This window comes from Halichoerus grypus, chromosome 6 (genome assembly GCF_964656455.1).
Source record: "Halichoerus grypus chromosome 6, mHalGry1.hap1.1, whole genome shotgun sequence".
NCBI lineage: Eukaryota > Metazoa > Chordata > Mammalia > Carnivora > Phocidae > Halichoerus > Halichoerus grypus.
Window position 1 is genome coordinate 97,229,544 of NC_135717.1, and position 20,774 is coordinate 97,250,317.

A 20,774-nucleotide genomic window follows, 5' to 3' on the forward strand; every position below is an offset into this window, starting at 1 on the left:
TTCCTATTGCTGTCATAATGCTTTTATACATACTTCACAACAGAATATTTTTCTTATGCTATTTTAAGTGCTACTGGAAATACCACAAGAGAAAAATTTTTGCAGTATTTCATCCTTTCTATTTTTGGGTTCGATTTCTTTTTCTCCTATTTATGAAATATCTACACTGCCAAAAGTCATCAAAATTGTACAACAAACCATAACAGCTCAAATTATATAATGAACTAGAAAAAATAAGATTCCTTGGTTATGGGAAGGCCCAATTTAAATGAAAGTCTCACACAGAATCCCAGTACTGATAATTGGTCTCGCAAAGAACTACAACAGAGTTTTAATAAAAAAATATTTTGTGGTTTTACAAAACTGTAGAGTTCTTAGTATTTTCTGGTATTGGCAAACAGCTTGGGGGAAAATGCATTTTTATCTATTTGAGTATACATTTCCCCCTTCATATTATTTTGGTATTGTAAGACCTGTAAAATGAAAATTGTGGTCTTTATTTTTTTTCTAAATTTAGAGATCTCATCTTTCTTCTTTTGAAAAACAAAAGCCATAAAGGGTATGTTTTTAACTGTTGGGTTCTAAAAAAGTCACTCAATGGAATCAGCTAGTCTGGTGTTAGAAGTCAAGGGCTAAAAGCTGTGGGATATTGCAACCATAAGTCATGCAGCTCATAAGGAGGGGTGTGTAATTCTAAGAAGCATCCAATTATATTATCTACAAAGAGGTCCAGGACTAGAAAGGGGCACATTCTTCCCATGAGAACTTTAGGATACCTTAGGATTCAGGTTAAGGGAAGCTGCTAGCTGTTCTTGACATTTAGACACTTGAATTTGTAGGCACACTTCTTTCTAAGCAGCACTCAGTTAAACAAGTTCTTAACAATACTCCATACTCTGAGCAATTAAGAATGCACTTTTTAAATTTAATATTTCTAAGATTAAATTTTCAGTGAGAAAACTTCTTATGCAATATAGAAAAAATTTCAAATATATTTTCAAGTAAAAAAGAGTCATAAAATTATTTCCTAAGTCCAAAAACAAGAGCTATTCTATATTTTGAATGCTATTCTGTGTCTCCTATGTCCTCACACTTTAAGATACGTAAGGTAAGGAATACATGCTTATGAATTCCCCTGATCATATTAAGCAGACCCTAAACAATAATTCATGGTCAATTTGAATTATACCACTCATTGTGTATCTGTTGAAGACATTTTTTTCACATGTAATACTAATCAATTCATAAAATTTCTGGTCTTTCTTTAAAAAGCTGTAATTAAGACTAACTATGTTTTTTGGCTGATTATGGCCAGTAAAGAGAAACTATATAAATGATGATGGAGAATTTCATTATCTTATAACTCTTTGGATAGGCTCTGGATTATAATAGTCTCTATTTCTTGTTAGGTATAATTAAGGCTGCTTCCATATCATATGTGCATGAAAAAATGGGAAAATAGGTGTAACTAAAACAGAATCTCACTTTATAGAATATAATCTAATAATACAGATATTAGTAGAACTTTGTATATAAACTCACTATCAGTAAAATAAATAGAATTTTAAGTGCATTATAAATATACATGCTTAAATAAACCATAAAATAATTTTTACTAAGAAAATAATCACATTATTGATAGGAGTTTTATGGAAACTTTACAGAATTTTTTTTTTAAGTTGGCAGCATTGCACGTTTACCTGACAAGTGTGATATCAATGAAGTTTTTGACTAGAGAAAGGAAGGAAGGAAGGAAGGAAGATGGGAAGAAAGAGAGGGAGAGATGAAGGAAAGGAAACAGGGAAAGAGAGAGAGATTTTCAGACAGTTGTCCTCTCAAAAATACTCAATTCAGGAGATTGCAGGTTTGACTTAATGATGAAAATAATGCTATTCATAATTTAAAAATACTCATTTATAGTTGTTTTAAGACTGTAGCACACACACAAAAAGATTGTAGCACATTTTTCACTGATTTTTTTTTAAGCTAGCTAAAAGTCTGCTACATTTGGCAGATCTCTTGAAATCATACTGGATTATAAAGTTTTGGGTAAAAATCAAAAAATTTTTAAAATATCAAAAGCAAAATTCAGATTAATTAGAAATTAGGGTCTGTTTTCCTATGTGGCTTATTAACGTGATCAAAAGTAAATAAGTAAAATAAGTAAAATAAGAGTTCCAAAACTCTTATGATCACTAGTAAATAGTAATTATAATTTTTAAGGTGACTACATTTGAATCAATGCTCATGTGTTAGTGTTAGTACCAAAATATCACTCCAAAAACTCAACCTTGCAATTTGCTTCATATAGGTGGTGACAGGCACTATTAAGGGTGTGTGTTTTCTCACATTACTAATGAAAAAAGCCTGATGAAGTAAGTGAATCTGAAGAAAACCCAGGAAATATTTTAGGTTAAATCTACACTCCTGGCACTCACTTGCTGCCTTTAATAGTCTATACATGATTGTCTTTTTCCATCCATATCCATGACCACATACTTCACTATATACTCCGTGCTCCATGAAGGCAGAGATCTGACCACACTACGTGCCAGTATCCTCAGGTCCTAGGACTCTGACACATCACAGACAATTAATAGACACTCGTCAAATTAAAGTGTCTTGTCTCTCCAATGGCAAGGTTCAATATATGTCATTAAGGCTCAAATTCCTCAGTATTTCTAGGGAAGTACTGTAGAGATGCTTAAACTATTAATGAATTGGCCCAAGGGATAAAAGAAAAAAAATTTCCCTCGCCTCAAAAACATAATGCCCTAAGAAAGGAAGACAATGAGTAGGTAATTACAATTTACAGATTAATAAATGGTATGGTGAATGGAAAACCTATTATTTCTCTCTAAATTGAATGCACTTAGAATATAGTTTAAACTCCTTACCAAGAAGTCCTATGTGATCTGGTCTTTTTCATTCTCAACCTCATTTCTTATCATTCTCCCTCATGTTCACTGCATTCTAGCTACTCCAGCCTATTTTCCAAGCCCTGAATTTATCAACCTCACTCACATATTAAGGTCTTTGCAACTGCTGTTCCTCCTATTTAGAATAGCTTTTCCCCAGATCTTTGCAAGTACTTTTCTTTTCATGATTTAGGTCTCAGACAAGATTTGCTTTATATCTCTGTCTCAAGATTTCCTTGCTTACCCCCAGGAATTTTATCTTATACTATGTTTTATTTTCTTCACAGCACTTAGCAATATATGTTAAAATTATCTATTTGTTTAACTGCTCCCATTTTGTCTCTTCCTCTTAGACTGTAAGATCTTAAGAGGACAAACTGTTTTGTAGATAGCTATAGGAGGTAGTTCTACTGCCTTGAATTGAACTTGACACACGACAGGCATGAATTAATACTTGTTGAATCCGTGAATGACAGATGTAAGCATAGGGTGCTATAAAACCCTGAAAAGGAGCAGTCCTTTAAGAATGAGAAAAGAACAGAGCTAAGAGATAGGAAACACTTCCATGAGATATTGTTTGGGCTCCTGATTAAACCAGGCCTGAAGTCAGAATAATTTTTCTTTTTAATATGAGTGAGTACATTTCCTTTCTACTTGATCCAGTTGGGGTTGGGTTTTCTATTACTTGCAACTGAAAGAGTACTAACAAATATAATTGTCATTCAGTGAAACCACAAGCTGAAATCCTGGAAAGCTGATTGCAATTCTATTTAAATAAGAGTACTGTGACATTAAGAGTTACGCAGAATAAAATAATGTCACCTCATGGAGTGGTAGGAAAGTGACCTCGTGAGGCAGTTGTTACATGTTGGACCGAATACTGTCTGGGTTTCATTCTTACTTAAGCTTCTACACGCCTCTAAATAAAATGTCTGATACATTTTGTTAGATAAATGACACTTTTGAATACGTTGGGTTTTGAACTTGTCTTCAGCTTAGAACGGTACACCTCTTTAATTTTTTTGACTCTTACATCGACATCTAATTACTGTGTTTTCTTTCCACTCTCCATTTTGTAATGTTTATAAATACCGGAGAATGCTTTGTTCCCTCTAGAGAAAAAAAACCTATTGAAAAAATATAACTAATGAATATGTATTTATGCTATTTTCCATCAATCTAAATAGGACATTGATATTTGTGGTCATTTTAAAAACATATCTATACTTCGGTGCATCTCTGCGAGAGAGACCATTAAAATTCTTCCTGTTTATGAATAAGAAAGATGCGTAAACAGATATATATGATTAAATAAAAAGAGAATCAAATCTGAGGGCTAGAGGAGTCCTACATGGTTTCTCTTCTCAATTCTCCATTCAAACACTTCCAGCACATGTAGGGACTAGAGGGATGGAAAGGGATCAATAATCAGCTCAAATGAGGCACTGATCATTTCCTTAGGATAGAAGATAAAGCATTTGAGCTGATTTGAAGTACATTTTAAGAAGTTGAAATTATAAATGCTTTCCTCAAAAGAAAGGTAACTACAGACGTGTGCTTTTGCTTCCTCAGTCTCTGACAGAGTGATGATTTATCCTTTCTAACCATGATGTTCACTGACGTTAAACTAGATCCTCCTCCTACACAGGGACATCCTTTCATATTGCTGTTTTTCCTCCCTATCTATATTACTTAGGTTCTAACTGCCTGGTTTTAAAATTAAAATGCCGTAATCACAGCTTTTTGCATGGTAAATCTTCTTTGGGCTGGATCTAGTTTAGAGGGCAACTTTCATTGAGAAAATGTGATTCTGTGGATCTTCCTGTGTCTGCACGTGTGCAACATCCTCTTGCTTTCCCCATGGTTTGCATTATTAAAGAGCTTTGACATGGCTCATCAGAGCTGGCTGCTGTGTTCAAGACAGGTTCCTGTCAAAACAAACTCAGTATACTGGGGAACACAGGCTAGGCCAGTAGAATTCAGAGAACATTGCCTAAATCCTTCTTTTTTGCCTTTAAAAAGAAAACACGCCATGATTATGACTGGTCTCTTTGTTTTATAATTTTTACTGTCTTTATCTTACAAATGTGACCAACCCCTCTTTTCCTGAGTCATAAGAATATATCACCAAATGACCTGGTGATATATTCTTGGACATTTAATACCACTGTGTTCAGAAAGGCCTCTGTTTAAGTACCTAGCTGTTTGAGGTTCTTGTCTACTGAATACAGATGAAAAGGAAAGGAGGAGGCTCATCACAGGGGTTCTGTTGATAACACTTCATTTAACATATTTCAGTTTAGCAACATGGGACCGCAAAAAGAAAACTATTTTATTTAAAATGACAGGGCCACTATGTTATATTCATTGTACATATGTCCCACCCAGGAAATGATGATAATGATAATGGGTACATTTCCAGTTTAACATTATGGGGTGATTCTGCTCAAATGAATTCACCTCTTGAGTATGACACATCTATATCACACCTCAAAGGCTCACAAAATGGTTATTTCACAGATATTGACATAGCGGAGGGGGGCGGGTATTCAACAGCTATTCAATAAAGCACAAAGCAGATGTACAGAGCAAGGTATCGGGGAGATTCTAGCATTTAATTGATATGCCAGACAGTGTTTAAAGCATAAGAATAGAAAATGGGCAATTTGAATGTGGTTATAATTAGCTGAGGCTAACATCCCCCTCTGTACTGAAGTTTTAAGACAAATAAAATCTGTAAAAAATACCAAGTCCAACAGTTTCACAATGGATCAGTGATTTTATTTGATGTTACATTTGTAGAGGAATGGTAGTTCCTCTCTTATTAATAACTATTTAAGTACTCTGGATTATTTAGAGATACCACACTCAGAGGCCAATTCCAGCCCAGTGTAGCCAAGAATGATTATTTGTGATCTTGACCTGAAAAGGTCTAAGAATAAGTCAAATACTAATATTCTAGGAACTTGTGCATATTGGAAACGACATCTCTAGCAACTACTACTACTCAAAATTTTTTGTGGCCAGATAAAATGTGGAAGACGCTCAATGAAGTTATACTTACATTGAACAGTGCTTTTCAAACTTTTCATTATGGACATACTCCTAGTGAAGGCCTTAGCATTTCCTGGGTCATTTAAAACTTATGAAATCTCTTTGATTTCTTGTGCTTTATCTTTAAAGAATGTTTTTATCATATAGTTTGTGTTGGTGGTAGTTCAACTTAATTGTGCTTACACTGCACGTGTACTTTTGTATTCAGCCCTTCCCCTCAATTGGCATTGCAGAACACTATCTCAAAGTTAGCAAAAAGCTTTATTTCCCAACTCTCCTGTTAGAACTAATTTTTAATTAAGATGAAACATGATTATCCTCTGATTTTTCATGCTTCCAACATAATGCTAAATAATCTTGTATGTGAACCACAGGTTGTGACTCATAGTATTAAGCTACAAAATTCTACCCTGCAGATGAGTGTGTACCGATGTAATGCTTATTTGATAGCATGAAACTACGTGATTGGTACCATTATAGCAAAAAACAGGTGCCCTAGTAAGAGTCATGGGCAAGTCTGACATTATTATCACAAGCACCTGGTCGCCAAATGAGAAAAGACCTTCATTGCTACACTCATGAAATAAGATCTGATAACAATATAGTTCCACTTCTTGCTTCTGAACTCGAAGCAATATTTATAAGGATATTGCAGCTGAAAGAATCTGACTGTTGTGTCTGATCAGCTGGCTAGAGCTGTTTTTGACTTGTTGGGAATATTTCTTTGCCTTGTCATAACTCCCAGGTGCTACTGCTGAGCAAATGGGAACATCGCTGCTAGAGGTATTTGAAAAGAACAAAAAAGAATTGATTTGGACAATCTATGTGCTGCTGTCACTGATAGAGACACAACTGTGACCGAGAAGTATGACTAGGGTCAGAGCAAAAGTAAAAGAAAAGCACCTAGGAATACTCCCTTGTCATCAGCTTTTTAAACTAACTAGTCTTGGTTGTTGGAGGCAATATACAAGTTTTCATCAAATGCCAAGAGACATTTAATAGTACTTACAAGTTGCTCTTATAATTTTTTCAAGAGGTGGCTACTTTCCCAATGGCAAATCACTTAAAATGTATAGTTCAGATGGTCAGCACATCTACGACATATGAGAATTCCTCGGTGACATGGGATTATAAGTCTATTCCTTACCAACAGTTGTGTGAGTGGTGTTTGAAATTGAGGAAAACTGTTCTTCCTCCTAAGGTAACTATTTTAAGGCTGACCTTGATTCTATTATTTTCTTAAAGGAATAATTTATTCTTACAAAACAAATGTTATCAAGAGATTAGTTATATCACAAAGAAGGCTATCTAGGTTTTTAAAAGACTGCAACAAATAATTCAGGAAGTCATTTATAAATAAGGAAATATGTTGGTGGGAAATAGAAAGTCACTAATACATTAATCCATCCTGTGGCAAAACGCTAAACTATAAACAAATCAATTTATTTATTTATTTGTTTTTAATAAACAAATCAATTTAAAAATTTGTTGAGGAATTTAAACAGATTCAGAGCAGCAATACTGTATATGAGATTTAAGGACCAATACAGCTAAACAATACCTTAACTAAATAATTTTCCTTAATATGAGAGTTAGTATTTCTAATGTTCCCTTTAGACAAGATCACTTATACACAAAAGTTCATGAGTTCATACTTTCATTCAAAGTTATTTACCAATGTTCAGCAATAAACCAGCTGTGAGGACACACAGGAGCTACGATAATATCTCTGAAAAGTGAAATATATTTCTTTTTGTTGGTGAATGAAAAGAATGGTCCTGGAGTAGAATCCAGAGGGGGAAAAACTAACTAATTTTTAAAGAGACAAGTGTACATGTATTAAAAAGGGTTTTATGTGACACCTGAGAAATTTTAAAAACCTGCTGATGACCTTAATATTCTAATCGTTGGCAAAACAGATTCTTGGCTTTTTCCTAATAAAATTAAGGCATTAAAAAAGAAAGAAAGATTAACCAATGACAATATGTTAGGTATTAATGAAAATAGTTCATAAGCAGTAAGTTCAAGGACATATCACTCAACACGCAATGCTACCCATATTCTCCAATGCAGATTTTGAAGAGACCAGACTTCTTTTTGTGTCTTCATATTTACGGAACACAATTCCTGTTTGCCGTTTTTAGAGGTTCATTGTGAACCCTCTAAAGGTTTCTTTATCATTTAATATTATAAATAATTATGTTCCTAGGCGGCAGTTCAAAGCTCAGTACAGCACTCGTACAACACCACAGGCAGGTCAGATGACCTTTCTCCAATTCTCCTCTCTCCGGTGCTGAGGACAGACAAAGTGATATGTCTGTCATACGCCATTACCATTAGAACAGAATCTTGTTCTTTTATTACAACTGAACTCCGCCAGATTTCTCAGCAGGAATGCTAAGTGAAATCAATGTCTTGGATTTCCAGGCTGAGCTTGGAGGTCACAGCCACTCTATCATTTCTCAGCATTATCCTTTCTCGTGCGTGCACACACTCCCCAAGCCTCCAACTGGCACACAGCAGATTGAAAACAGCATGTATCAGAGGACTCATGCTGTACAATTTTACAGTCTTTTGGAGCCCCCTCCTTTTGACTCCCCCCTTCCATTTTTTGCAAATTGCAAATAAGTTTTGTTTGTGTCCTTCTCTAGAGTTGTGAGTCAAAGGCAAAGGCACACCTAGGAAGAAGGGCAGGCAATAAAACCCAGAGAACATGGCTGATTTCTGACAGCTGCCAATAAGATCATTTTCCTTACATGATCACCTGGATGTGGCTGACAATTCCAATGCTCCAAACAATAAATAGATCTTAAACGTAAACCATCAGTTTGGTTTATGTCAGGTAGGTATGCAGTCACACAAAGCCCACTGATAAAATAATTCTATTTTATAGACATGAAAATTCACCAATAAAACACACAGAAAATACCCCAGGACACTAAGAATTGATTGTTTAAAAATATAAGTATAACAATAAAGGATAGCTATTTCATAGAAGTAAAGTAGCTTTGTGAAGTGAAAATGTTTATAATGCCATGTATAAATGTCAGTTTCAGGCTACAAGGAGCTAAATTCATGTATTGAAATGGGTCCTCCTTATTTACTGTCTTTTTGGACATGTTCTTCATTAAAATGACAAGAGTAATATTTATTGGTCTATTTTTAATGTGCTAAACTTTACCGCTGAGCTAAAACACAAGCACATTTAAGACATCTTTTCTGACAATAAGAGGGGTTGTAGACAGTATGATAGTGGACACTGAGCAAAGGGGCATATTTTTATTAAATTGTGTTATTACCTAAAAAGAGGCACTTTATTGTTGGTCAAACTTTTTATTCATTTTACCCAACTGCAAATGGGAAGAAACACAACACCTACAACTTTCTTAAACTTTACATGATAGAAAATTCATGAAGGCTAATTTTGAAAAAGTTACTGAATTTTAAAGATAAACTATAAAATATGCTTTAAAATCATGTATAATCATAGGTATAGAAACATAATTCACTTCTTCACTAGTACCGAAAAATGGAGGTATATGAAACTATAGAAAATGGAAGAAGATTCCCACTGAGGTAGAAAACCTGTTTGCTCTGCACTTAGTCTATAGGGTTCTATGACCTAGAGCCATAGAACTCATAAAGCAGGGTGCCAGTCTTGGCAAAGCGAACCTGCAAACACTTGGGCATTTGCCATAGTTACCTAAGAAAAGTATCACTGTGGCAACTGCTCAGTAAACCTTTGAATGGATGAATGAATGAATGAATGAATAGACTTATAAATGGCTGATTGACATCAAAAGCTTCATGATTATTTGAGTAATTTGGGGAGAAGATACTAATGATAAGTTAATTCGAGAGGTAAGGAAAAAATCCCATTAGTTACTTACAAGTAAAGTATATGCTCTAAAATCATAAAATGAAATGTCCTAATGCAAAGCGTCATTATGAAACATGATGTGAAATCACATTCATAAATCAAGGTTAAAAAAAAAAAAACAGAGAATAATACCTCACAGAATTATTTGTGTGTGACAGTGACTAATGCTGCTACAGCTATTTACTTTACTCAAAATTAGCCTGTACATGCAATACATTAAAACTGCAGGTCCATGAAGACCCCAAAATATCACTGCTTTAAAATCAAATTTTATTTAACAAATGTTATAATTATTACCAAGTTTTAAAAACTATGTTCTACTGTGATAATAAAAAAAAGCAGACCAGATCTTTGGTGTACACTAAGCACAGAACATGTGAGGTCCATTACACGGCTGAAATAGATCTTAAAAAGTGAGTTTGTACATTTCATAATATCCCAGCGGTGGGGACAATAATTTGAACTACATATTTGCACATATTCCTGGTGAATCACGGTCTAAGTTCTTTGTCCAGGTTAAGTTGTACTTTCAAATGTATTTACCTCTTAATAACACGGAAAAGGCCTCAAGAGTTTTGGGGAGATGGATGCTGGAGTATACTCTCCCAAATGATCTCTTCTCTTTCCCAATTCACCCTCTGAATTAATACATTAACTGTGCAATGCATCTGTCAGGGGACAGAGCAGGGTTAAAAATAAATTCTTGGGAGTTTTTTTCTCTTTCAATACTTTTTAAATTTTTTTTCTCTGTGCATTCCTTTCAACTGTTGAGACTACTATTACCCTGTTACTCTTTAGATATTTCCAATACAGCATTTGGGAAAGGGAGAACAGAAATAATTTTCTAGGTAATTCAGCAAAAGATAAGACATTGTTACTTTGGGGATAAATTAACTGTGTCAGTTTTCTACTTAATATTTTCTAATAGAAAATATGTGTTGACATTTCCCTGAGTAATCTCAGGGAAAAATACTTTATGGTTACTCTTCTGCCTTCTTTCACAGAGAGTTTAATATATTCATATATCATCATTTAAGATCTTAAGATCTTACAAACACAAAAACATTTCAAATTAAAATTTTTCTGCTTTTCTCTTCTAAGACGAAGAACAAATTATTTGAATCCTCTCCCTGACAATCCCTTTCCATGTTCTCTCAAGAAATGTTTCCTTGGGGTGCTTGGGTAGCTCATTCCGTTAAGCGGTCGACTCTTGATTTCAGCTCAGGTCACGATCTCAGGGTCCTGGGATTGAGCCCAGTGTGGGGCTCCACGATCAGCCGGGAGTCTGCCTGAGGATTCTCTCTCTCTCTCTCCCTCTGCCCCTCCCCCTGCTCGTGCTCTCTTTCTCTCTCTAAAATAAATAAATAAATCTTTAAAGCCCAGAGAGTCAGTCTTCATTAAAAAAAAAAAAAAAAAGCTTCCTTAGTTCCCAAAATAAAACTATTTCTAAATAGTCTTACTTCTAACACTATTATTATCTTCGTATCTTTCATGAAAATCTCATTGGATGAATATCTAAACTTATATCCATACTGCACTGCATTATAACAGTTACTGATATGCCATGGACGTACTCATATATTTTAAGGTGTATTTCAGTTGCCCCTTTTCTGGGAAACCCCTCCCAGGATCTCTCACTGAAGGTAACATCTTTGTCCCAATAACTTCCACTGCACTTACCTGTAACTCTGTAAGACTTTGTATCATAGAATATGGGTATCTATTTTATAAGACTGTAGGCTACCTGAGTATAGCATATCTATCTAAATCTTTGTATCACACACATTTCCTACTATAGCTATCCATGCATGCTTGTTGAATAAATGAATGGCTAAATGTATGTGTGTTATTGATCCTAATTAATCCCACTAGACTCTTATCTCCTTGAAGACCCAGAGGTTAACCCAGTTGCTGGCACGTAACAGACATTCAATAGATGTCATTGAATGAAAAGGAAAACTCTAAATGGCAAAACATGTAGCTTTGTCAAAAGGGTACCTTGCTTTTGGGCGGTGGGCTGTTTGTGCTCTTGTCCGTGTGAATGCTGGTAGGAGATGCAGCAGCACCGAGGTTGCCTTGGGGTATGCCTGGGAGCTTTCCTCCTGGAGACACCTGCATTGCAGCTAGCTGGGCAGCATATAACTGCTATAGGAGAAAAGGGCAGAGACAAAGACAGAGAGAAAAAAGACCATCAGTAATAAAATAAATGCACCTCTCAAGGTACCTCTATTCAGATGTGGTAGTTTTCCTGTGGGTGTTCTTGTTTACTGCTCTGGAACATTTAAAGAAAGAAGTTGTCACCTCAACTTTCATGACTTCATTCTCTGGAGAGAAATGACAGACACCACATATGAAGGATTTCAGCTTCAGGATGTCCAGAGATCAAAACAAGTAACAGTCATTCATATTTACTCTTTCCCAATGTCTAGGGAAGACAAGTACATCATATTATTTGGTCAAGACCTCTTTTTGCTCATTTTAAAATGTACACAGTGTGTTACAAAAGGATGCAACTTCATATGCAAAGTAATTTTCTTAGTATCCATATTGGTTTAAGTTTAGTATACCTCCTTTTTTTGACTTGTTGCAATGGGCACCTGTAACAATTTTTTTTTTTCTAATCATTAGTTGTATAGAAATACTTAAAAGCCATTGAGGGGGAATGAAAGGAGAGTATTTGAAGAACATTATCTGGTCAGTCTACCTACATTGAAAAAATTAACTGGATGTTTGCCAGAAGTCCACTTTACGTCATGATATATAAACACAGACAAACCTGAAATTATCTTGAGGATTAGGGTTTTAAGAATACTGTCTGAAACATGCACTCTTCCACTAAGCCACCACATAGTAATTCTTATTAAATAACCAGTAAAAAATTCTTCAACAAATAAATTTAATAATATAAAAAAATTTCACTTTGATAATAATTGTCATATGGTATGGTATCTTAAACAAAGAGGTTGCTTTAGATTCAAATAGTCACCTCAAATGTTTAGATTAATTCTCTTTTCATCTCCATTTAGCTGTTTGCGAAAATTTTAAGATCTGGATAGAAAAGAAATTAACGGGTGTGTGTGTGTGTGTGTGTGTGTGTGTGTGCACGCACACACATTTGTGCATGTGTGTGTGCATATGCAAGTTACAACTTCTGTAATAAAAAGACTGATACTAAAGAAAAAAGCTCTCAAAGGAAAGTACTGTGACATAGCTTATCTTGATTTTTCTCTGAAAGAAATTTCAAAGGATAAAACTGCTCAGGATAAGCCAGAGACCCTGATAAGTAGGGTCTCTTTAGAAATGAAATATTGAAAACTAAATGCAGGCATATATTTACATGAAAATACACATACACTGTTCACAGTTTCCAGATACTATGGTCTAAATGAATCAGATCACTAAAATTATTGATAAAATTATGGGTTTTTTTTTATGACAACTAACATAAGATATATTCCAGACGAAGAAACACCAGAGGAGTATATTTGTACTATCAATAATGAGTGTTCCTTCTCCCCAAGTTTGTGTGTGTGTGTGTGTGCACATTGGAATAATTATATTCTTTATTTTAGTGAGAAAGAAAAATTAGATTTAATTCATAAGTCTTACATTGCATAAATTAGAGTAAAAGGATATGATGTCAAATACAATGACTGGGAGTTTATCATTTTTTTTAAGTATCAGAATTGATCCATTTCCCACACTTGTGTTAAAAACCTTTGCATTATTTTCTACAATTCAAAAAAGTAGTATTTTTTTATCCTCATCCTAAACTGTTTATGAAGTTACTGAGAAAATAACTAATATCCAAGATACACTTTGCAAATTAAAATTTTGTCCAGTAAAATACATGTACTGAATTACATATACTGAATTAAAAATATTTTAAAAATAGGCTGTATAGCTATATTATATATTATAAATTTCATGTTGTATTATATACTATATCCTTGTCCTTAAAAATTATTTCAGTGGGTATTATTCCTAGAAGCTAGCAATCCATATTAGTGGTTTAGTATATACTAAATATAAGATTGCTTCATAATTACTGAAGATTGACATAAGATATCTTAATATCTGTAGGTAAAAAGAAAAACATGAACAAAATAATTATTCAAAATTTTAATTTGATTATTAAAGAATTATTTCATAATTTGAAAAAATATTGACTATTTGTGTTATTTAGATAATTAAATAGATGGACCAATCACTCATAAAAGGTGATTCAATGCTTAAATATCAATCTCTATAGACAGACCCACAACTTCCAAAGAAGTGTAAGAACTACTATTGAAAATACAAGCATAAACATACTCTGAAACACTTTATTGAATGTAAAGGTTGCAGATGGCATACACTTGGAATAAAAAATGTCATACACATTCTTTCCTCATTCAAATAAATGCATTATTTTTATCTTTTTAATTATGAAATTAAGGTTTATCTTAATTAAACTGTCCTAAGGGATGCTTTTGAGTAGAAAAAAATAAATTTGTAAAACAGAAGGACTCATTTAAATATTTTTACAAGGACAGTATGCTATCATCCACTTTGCTGCTACTTTTAAAGACTATAGAGATTTAAAGTAATTTATGATGAAAATGTCACAAGCGTATTAGTCCATCAGAGTATGGTTAACATTGGGTAGCTCTTCATTCCTCTTATCTCCCATATCCCATTCCTCATATTTGGCTTTCTCCTGCTTCACCAAGGTTTAGAAGTAGGAAATAGCTATTTCTAATACATTTTATTTTGTGTGAAATATATGTGTTCCTTAAATTTACATTATATTACAGAAGCATTAAAAAGGTCTCAAATCTTAGAGAATCTAACACACTTCAAGTCTACACAGGTAAAATAAACCAGAAATTTTAATACTTCTGGTTCCTAATTTGAGCTAATTCGCAAGTTAAAAGGAAATTTCAGTAGTTTTAAAGAAGCTGACCGTGTTTCTCACAGCTGGCTACTACGTAAGGGTGGGCAACTTACCAAAAAGAAAAAAAAATGTTGCTGGGACTCATTTTAATACAACCTTTTAAAAAATTAAGTTCATTTATCTATGCATGTGCGTGCTGATTAATGTGTGTGTGCTGACTAATTTTAAAAACAAGGGGATCAAGGGATGATGGATATTTTATTTAACTTATTACATGCTCTTGAAGCAAAATAAAGAATAACAATACTTATTTGTATTGAGTGAGTTCTACAATCACAGAACCACTGGTTGACCTTGTTGAGAGGGAAGGGTCATGGAATGTAGTGGCAATTGGAAGGCCACTGGAAGTAAAAAGCATCCTGTGAACTATAGAACTCACTTCCATATGATAGACACACCTATAATTGTGTGTGTATCTGCATCTTAACTATACAAATTTTTTAAACAAAAATCTGGCTAACATTTTTCTTTAAAAGATTGTGGATAGGGGCACCTGGGTGACTCAGTCATTAAGTGTCTGCCTTTGGCTCAGGTCATGATCCCAGGGTCCTGGGATCGAGCCCTGCATCGGGCTCCCTGCTCAGCGGGAAGCCTTCTTCTCCCTCTCCCACTCCCCCAGCTTGTGTTCCCTCTCTCGCTGTGTCTCTCTCTGTCAAATAAATAAATAAATAAATCTTTAAAAAAAAAAAAAGATTGTGGAGAAACTCAGAGTTAAATATAAGGTGCGTTGTGATAAATGTACTTTTTTGAAAAAGTTAGGTTGTTCTAAACATCAGAAACAAATTGGGAGATCCTAAACATAAAAAGCTAAAGCTTAAAGAGAGCACTCACTTCGTGAGGTTAACCAGATTAACAGAATAACTGTTTTGTCTTGCAGAATAACTTTACTCTTATCTTGAAACCCTTGTGTTAGGGGTTTATTTTAATCTCTAAAACTCCCCCACTCCACAGATCATTAGGTTTTCCACTCTTTATATTACTTAAAATATTGCATTCCTATTCCCTTTCCCTTCCTTCATTCCTACACCTACTTCAGACAATGATTTTTTTTTTAAGAAAACAATCACATAAAATTAAACTGGAATCTATCCATTGATTACTTAGGGTCCTCCCAGTGCTTATGTGTACATAAGTGTGTGTGGGTATGTGCGTAACTCACTTTTGTTTCAAATTGTTCCATAAACCCACATTTTTTGTCTCTTTAGCTCCTTCAAGGACCCATGGTTTCCTGCTTCTAGTGTACTTCTACTGGAATAGTTAAAAGTAAAGTAAACCTCAATTCTAATACCAGTTCTGAACTAGTCACCTTGGGCAACTAAACTGAGCCACACAATTCCTTAATCTGCAAATTCGGGATAAAAAAAAATGACCTTATAGAGTTGCTGTGAGAAATAAATCACATATTATGTATAAAATACTCAGAAAAATACATGGAAAAGAATGCTTTATCAATAAGTAATAGTTATAATTATTAATTAATTGATTATACCAAGTAAGAAACTGACTAGGTAATATATATGTGCTGACTTCCTACTATATACTCTGGACTTTGCTATGTACAGTGGAGGCTACAAGCAATGTATAAATATAGTTTCCTCCCTAAGTCAAGATTAATAAACATAAAACAATGAGAGTATAAGTGTACTATAACTGTATGCCACTTTTAAGGGTGTGAAGGGAAAGGAAATGAGTCAGTGTGAACTGATTTTTCATAGAAGAGATGTAGCTAAGCTGGAAGTAAAAAAAGGAGGTGGCATTCTAGGAAGGGAGAACAATTTAAAGGCACAGGAGCAGGAATGAAGTAGCTTTTGCAAAGGGAATACAGAAGATGGTGTGGGACAGGGAATGGGAGAAAGGACAGTGACCTAATTGAGTGCATACCCCAGGAAGAGTAAAGAAGCACTGGGTCTGTAGGCTAGTTCACCTTATAGAAGATCTTCAAATAAAGACAAAGAGTTTAAATTTAATATGTAGGCAAGAGAAAGTCACTGAATTTTTGAAAGCAATATATGTGATGGTTTTAACTAGAATAAAGATATGACAAGGTATCAGTTATGAGGTTATCAACATTTGGTAGCTATAATTTTAATGATAACTTGAGTTGAAGTAACAGTTGTGGAAATGAAGATGGAAAAAGTGATACCAAGTTCATAGCACAGTGGGCACATAAAGGACTACAAATTAACTGGGGAAAAGAAAAATGAAACAGAAGAACAGGATGAATAGTATAATTTATATAGTCTTTATTTCATAGATATAATATGTAAGTATTCACGTATCACATATTCTTATTTGTTTATATAGTCATTATACTATCTTGTATAACAGCTAAAACACATGTATTTTCTTCTTCTTTTTTTTTTTTTCCAAAAGCCACACAGAGAGACTTCCCTGTAATTCATATTGTGATAGCGAAAATGCTAGAACCATTCCATCATGGGTTTTCCCTAAAGTATAGCTCATTAAACTTTTTTTTAAAGTATTAAGATTATGATGAAGTGTATCTACAACAGCATGAGCTTGAATTATATTTATCTTATTTAAACCTAATCAGTATTTCTTTTCCCTGTAATGTACCACATGTACCAAAGCACTATCAGGCGGTGGGTTGATAGTTCATTAGTCGGCATTCTTCCTGTTGAGCTATAATGGTACAGTGTGGGGTCAAAACAAAAATCTGATGGGATGATAAAGAACAGATATTTTAACTTGTGCTAATTAATTGTTGCAAATTTGGGGGAAAATAGTACAGTTGTATTTGGACAACTTGGCTTTTAACCCACAGTTAGATACAATTGTATTTTCTTCCAAAGATAGCCATTTTTACTCCGCTATCCTAAGCTAGTGGCTGGTACTTCTCAGTGCAAGGAGTGGAGAAGTTTCACAAAAGAGACTTTTAATTTTAAGGTAGACTATATAATTTCTTCCTTGAGATGGTAAATTCTTGCCACTTTTCCTTAATAGATTATTTTCCCCCAAATTGTTGAAAATACAACTTCTCCTGTTGCTACTACCCTAGGGCCCAACTGCCATATGGAGTATTTGGATTGAAAGCATTATGCACTGACAAAAATATCTATTACTGGTTGGTCCCTCAAACCATTTACTAACTATTAAACTCCTTGAAGGCAAGGATTTACTATTTAATGTTTTCTCAGAAAATCCTAAAGGCAAGAAAAGTAGAGATGAATAAAGACTGAAATGAACTACATAAAATAATACCATTAATTTTTAACAAATGTAGATCTCTAAGTATGTATTTAGTATATTTTTAATAATGGTAGTGACTATATGTGAAATAAATTTTAAAAACCTGGATGGAAATGACATATTTTTACTACTTGAGGAAGTAGAGAAAAGACATAATGGTGATGTTGATAAAACTTCCCATTCATCCATTTATATTTATTTTATTTACTTAAAGGAACAAAGAAACAATGAATTTCAAAATCTTATCAGCATAGGAACAAAATATAGCATAATATACTTACTGTAGTCATAATCATAATAATAAACGAATCAGTCAATATGGAATTTTGAACCAAAATAATGGATAAAGATTATTAGAAAAAAAAGTTAGTATCTTTTAAAAAGACAATAGAACCAAAAGTTTAAGCACAGAGATACTCTTAATTGTTTTGGAAAAGACAAATAGGAAATGCCTTCTTTCTGATAAAGGGATATACACTATTTACTCACTGGATCCTAAATATTTATTATTCAAAGAATGAAGAGGCATTTAGTAGGGGCTATGGTTGTGAGATAGAAGCTGTTCTTTGGGATCCTTTTTTTTTTTTGGTTAGTTCAAAGCTTAGTTTTCTGTTTGAACTGGGATCTATGATCAGGTCTCCCTTTTATGTGTCCAAGCAATCTAAATAAAGGCACAGGAGACAGGGAGGACACCACATACTAGCAATTACTTAGGAGCTAGTAGAATAGGACAGTGTATAGTTTGATCCAACTACCTTACCTTCTCTACTGCAGGCATGGATTAGGACATGGGGACACCCATACCTCATTGGGAAAATAGTGCGATAAGTTATGCCCACCATTCTCTCTCCGGCTCTACCCTCCCTTTCTCTGACTCCCTACATCTCTCCTCCCCAAATCACAAACTTCATCATACCAGATAGGAGAGCTGGGTACAAAAAGCATTTAAAGAAAAAAAAATCAAAATCGTGACTGAAAATGTTGGCTTTCCTAAATGCTATATCATAAAACATACTGATTCTTGAAGTAAATTTGTAAACATTTATACTGCCATTATCTGAATGAAGAGTGCTATAATTTTTGCTAAATTAATTGCTTAAAATTATTTCTAGAAGTAGAATTATTTTCTCCAAATGAAACATCATATAAACATCAATACATGAAGGAAAGAAAAAAAGAGATACATTATATAAATGAATTTTACATATTTTTAATATTTAATCAAATGAGACCAGTGAGGTTGTTTAATTTACCCTAAGAATTTAAATAGGCATAGGGATGGAAGTTGAAGTCCTTTATCAGCCTTGGGGGTCAGGAAAGTCCTCACTCAGAAAATAAGTAGTAGTCACTTCTAAACTCTCAAATACACAAACATGTATAAACCTAAATTTTCAAAAAGAACATTATAGCTAAAAACCCCCTGATTAATATCTTGAAGTTCAAATATACGTACAGAAATGGCAGAAGATTTTTATCAGCATCTAGCAGTAAAAGTTAACGTATATGCAATGTGTTAACTAATTGGATTAGAGATTTTCAAATGTGTCTTGTCATTTATCATATAATTTTAAAAATAGGCAAATGTGTACTTCTAAAGTTTAAATCAGACCTGAAAGATGTACGTTAGATGTGATGTGTAAGAAAAACATTTGTTTGTTTTTTTAAGAGAAGAAACAAGGAGTAACATTTGTGAGGAAAAAATTCAGAAAGCAATTTCAAGGCTCCATAAGTGTTATCTTTATAGCTTAATTTCAGCTTCTTAATGTAACTTAAATGTGGAGTTTAAAGAGAAACTAATGTACTGGAGAAAATCTTTCAAAACATATCAGCATGTTTCAATGTGAATAAATTTGCATTGCACATTATTTTTCATAATGTTTCCTCACAGAAAATTATCAAAGCAACTTGAGTTTAAACGTGGACTTCTTTCCCTAACATTGTCAGCTCTTCTTTTTGATGTTATTCAAGTATTGCAAGAAAAATAGGATAGGCCTTAAATTTGCTGGGTCCCAGGGCAAAAGTGCTAGTAGAAACTCACATGGCAAACTTATAAAAACTTACAATTCACAAATTAAGCTAATGCAGTGTTTATTAAAGCATTTCATTCTCCCGTCTTGACAAACATACCTTCAAAACCCCTGAATGCAAATGAAAACCACAATGAGATACCACTTTACACCTAGTAGGATGACTATTATAAAACACTAGAAAATAACAAATGTTTGCAAGAATGTGGAGGAATCAGAAGCCTTGTTGATTGCTGGTGAGAATGTACAATCGTGCAGCTGCTACAGAAAACAGTACGGTAGTTCCTCTCAAAATTATACAGAATTACCACATGACCCAGCAAACCTACTTCTGGGTATGTACCCAAAATAATTGAAATCAGAGACTGTATACCCATGTTCAGAGCCGCATTAGTTACAGTAGCCAAAAGGTGGAAGTAAACCAAGTGTTCATCAACGGAGGGATGGACAAACAGTGGAATATTATTCAGCCTTAAAAACGAAGGAAATTCTGATACATGCTGCAACATGGATGAACCTTGAAGACATATGTTATGCTAGGTGAAATAAGCCAGTCATAAAGGGCCAAATATTGTATGATTCCATTTATACAAGGTGAGGTATCTAGAGTATTCAACTTCACAGAGACGAAAGAATGGTGCTTTCCAGAGACTGGAGGGAGGTGGGGAAAGGGACTTAATTCTTTAATGGGTACAGAATTTCGTTTTGGGAAAATGAAAGTTCAGGAGATGGATGGTGGTGATGGCTGC

The 20,774-nt window shown here is 34.0% G+C and overlaps 1 protein-coding gene across 17 annotated transcripts in view; it reads right to left on the reverse strand.

Moving 5' to 3' along the window:
- The window catches only part of SOX5 (SRY-box transcription factor 5), a 1,003,105-nt gene that overhangs the window by 59,772 nt on the left and 922,559 nt on the right, over positions 1–20,774 (reverse strand). For all 17 annotated transcript variants that reach the window (XM_078075751.1, XM_078075750.1, XM_078075752.1 and 14 more), the window contains one exon: positions 11,851–11,997. In XM_078075751.1, the coding sequence (XP_077931877.1) occupies positions 11,851–11,997 (147 nt within the window). The remainder of the gene's footprint in view (positions 1–11,850; positions 11,998–20,774) is intronic.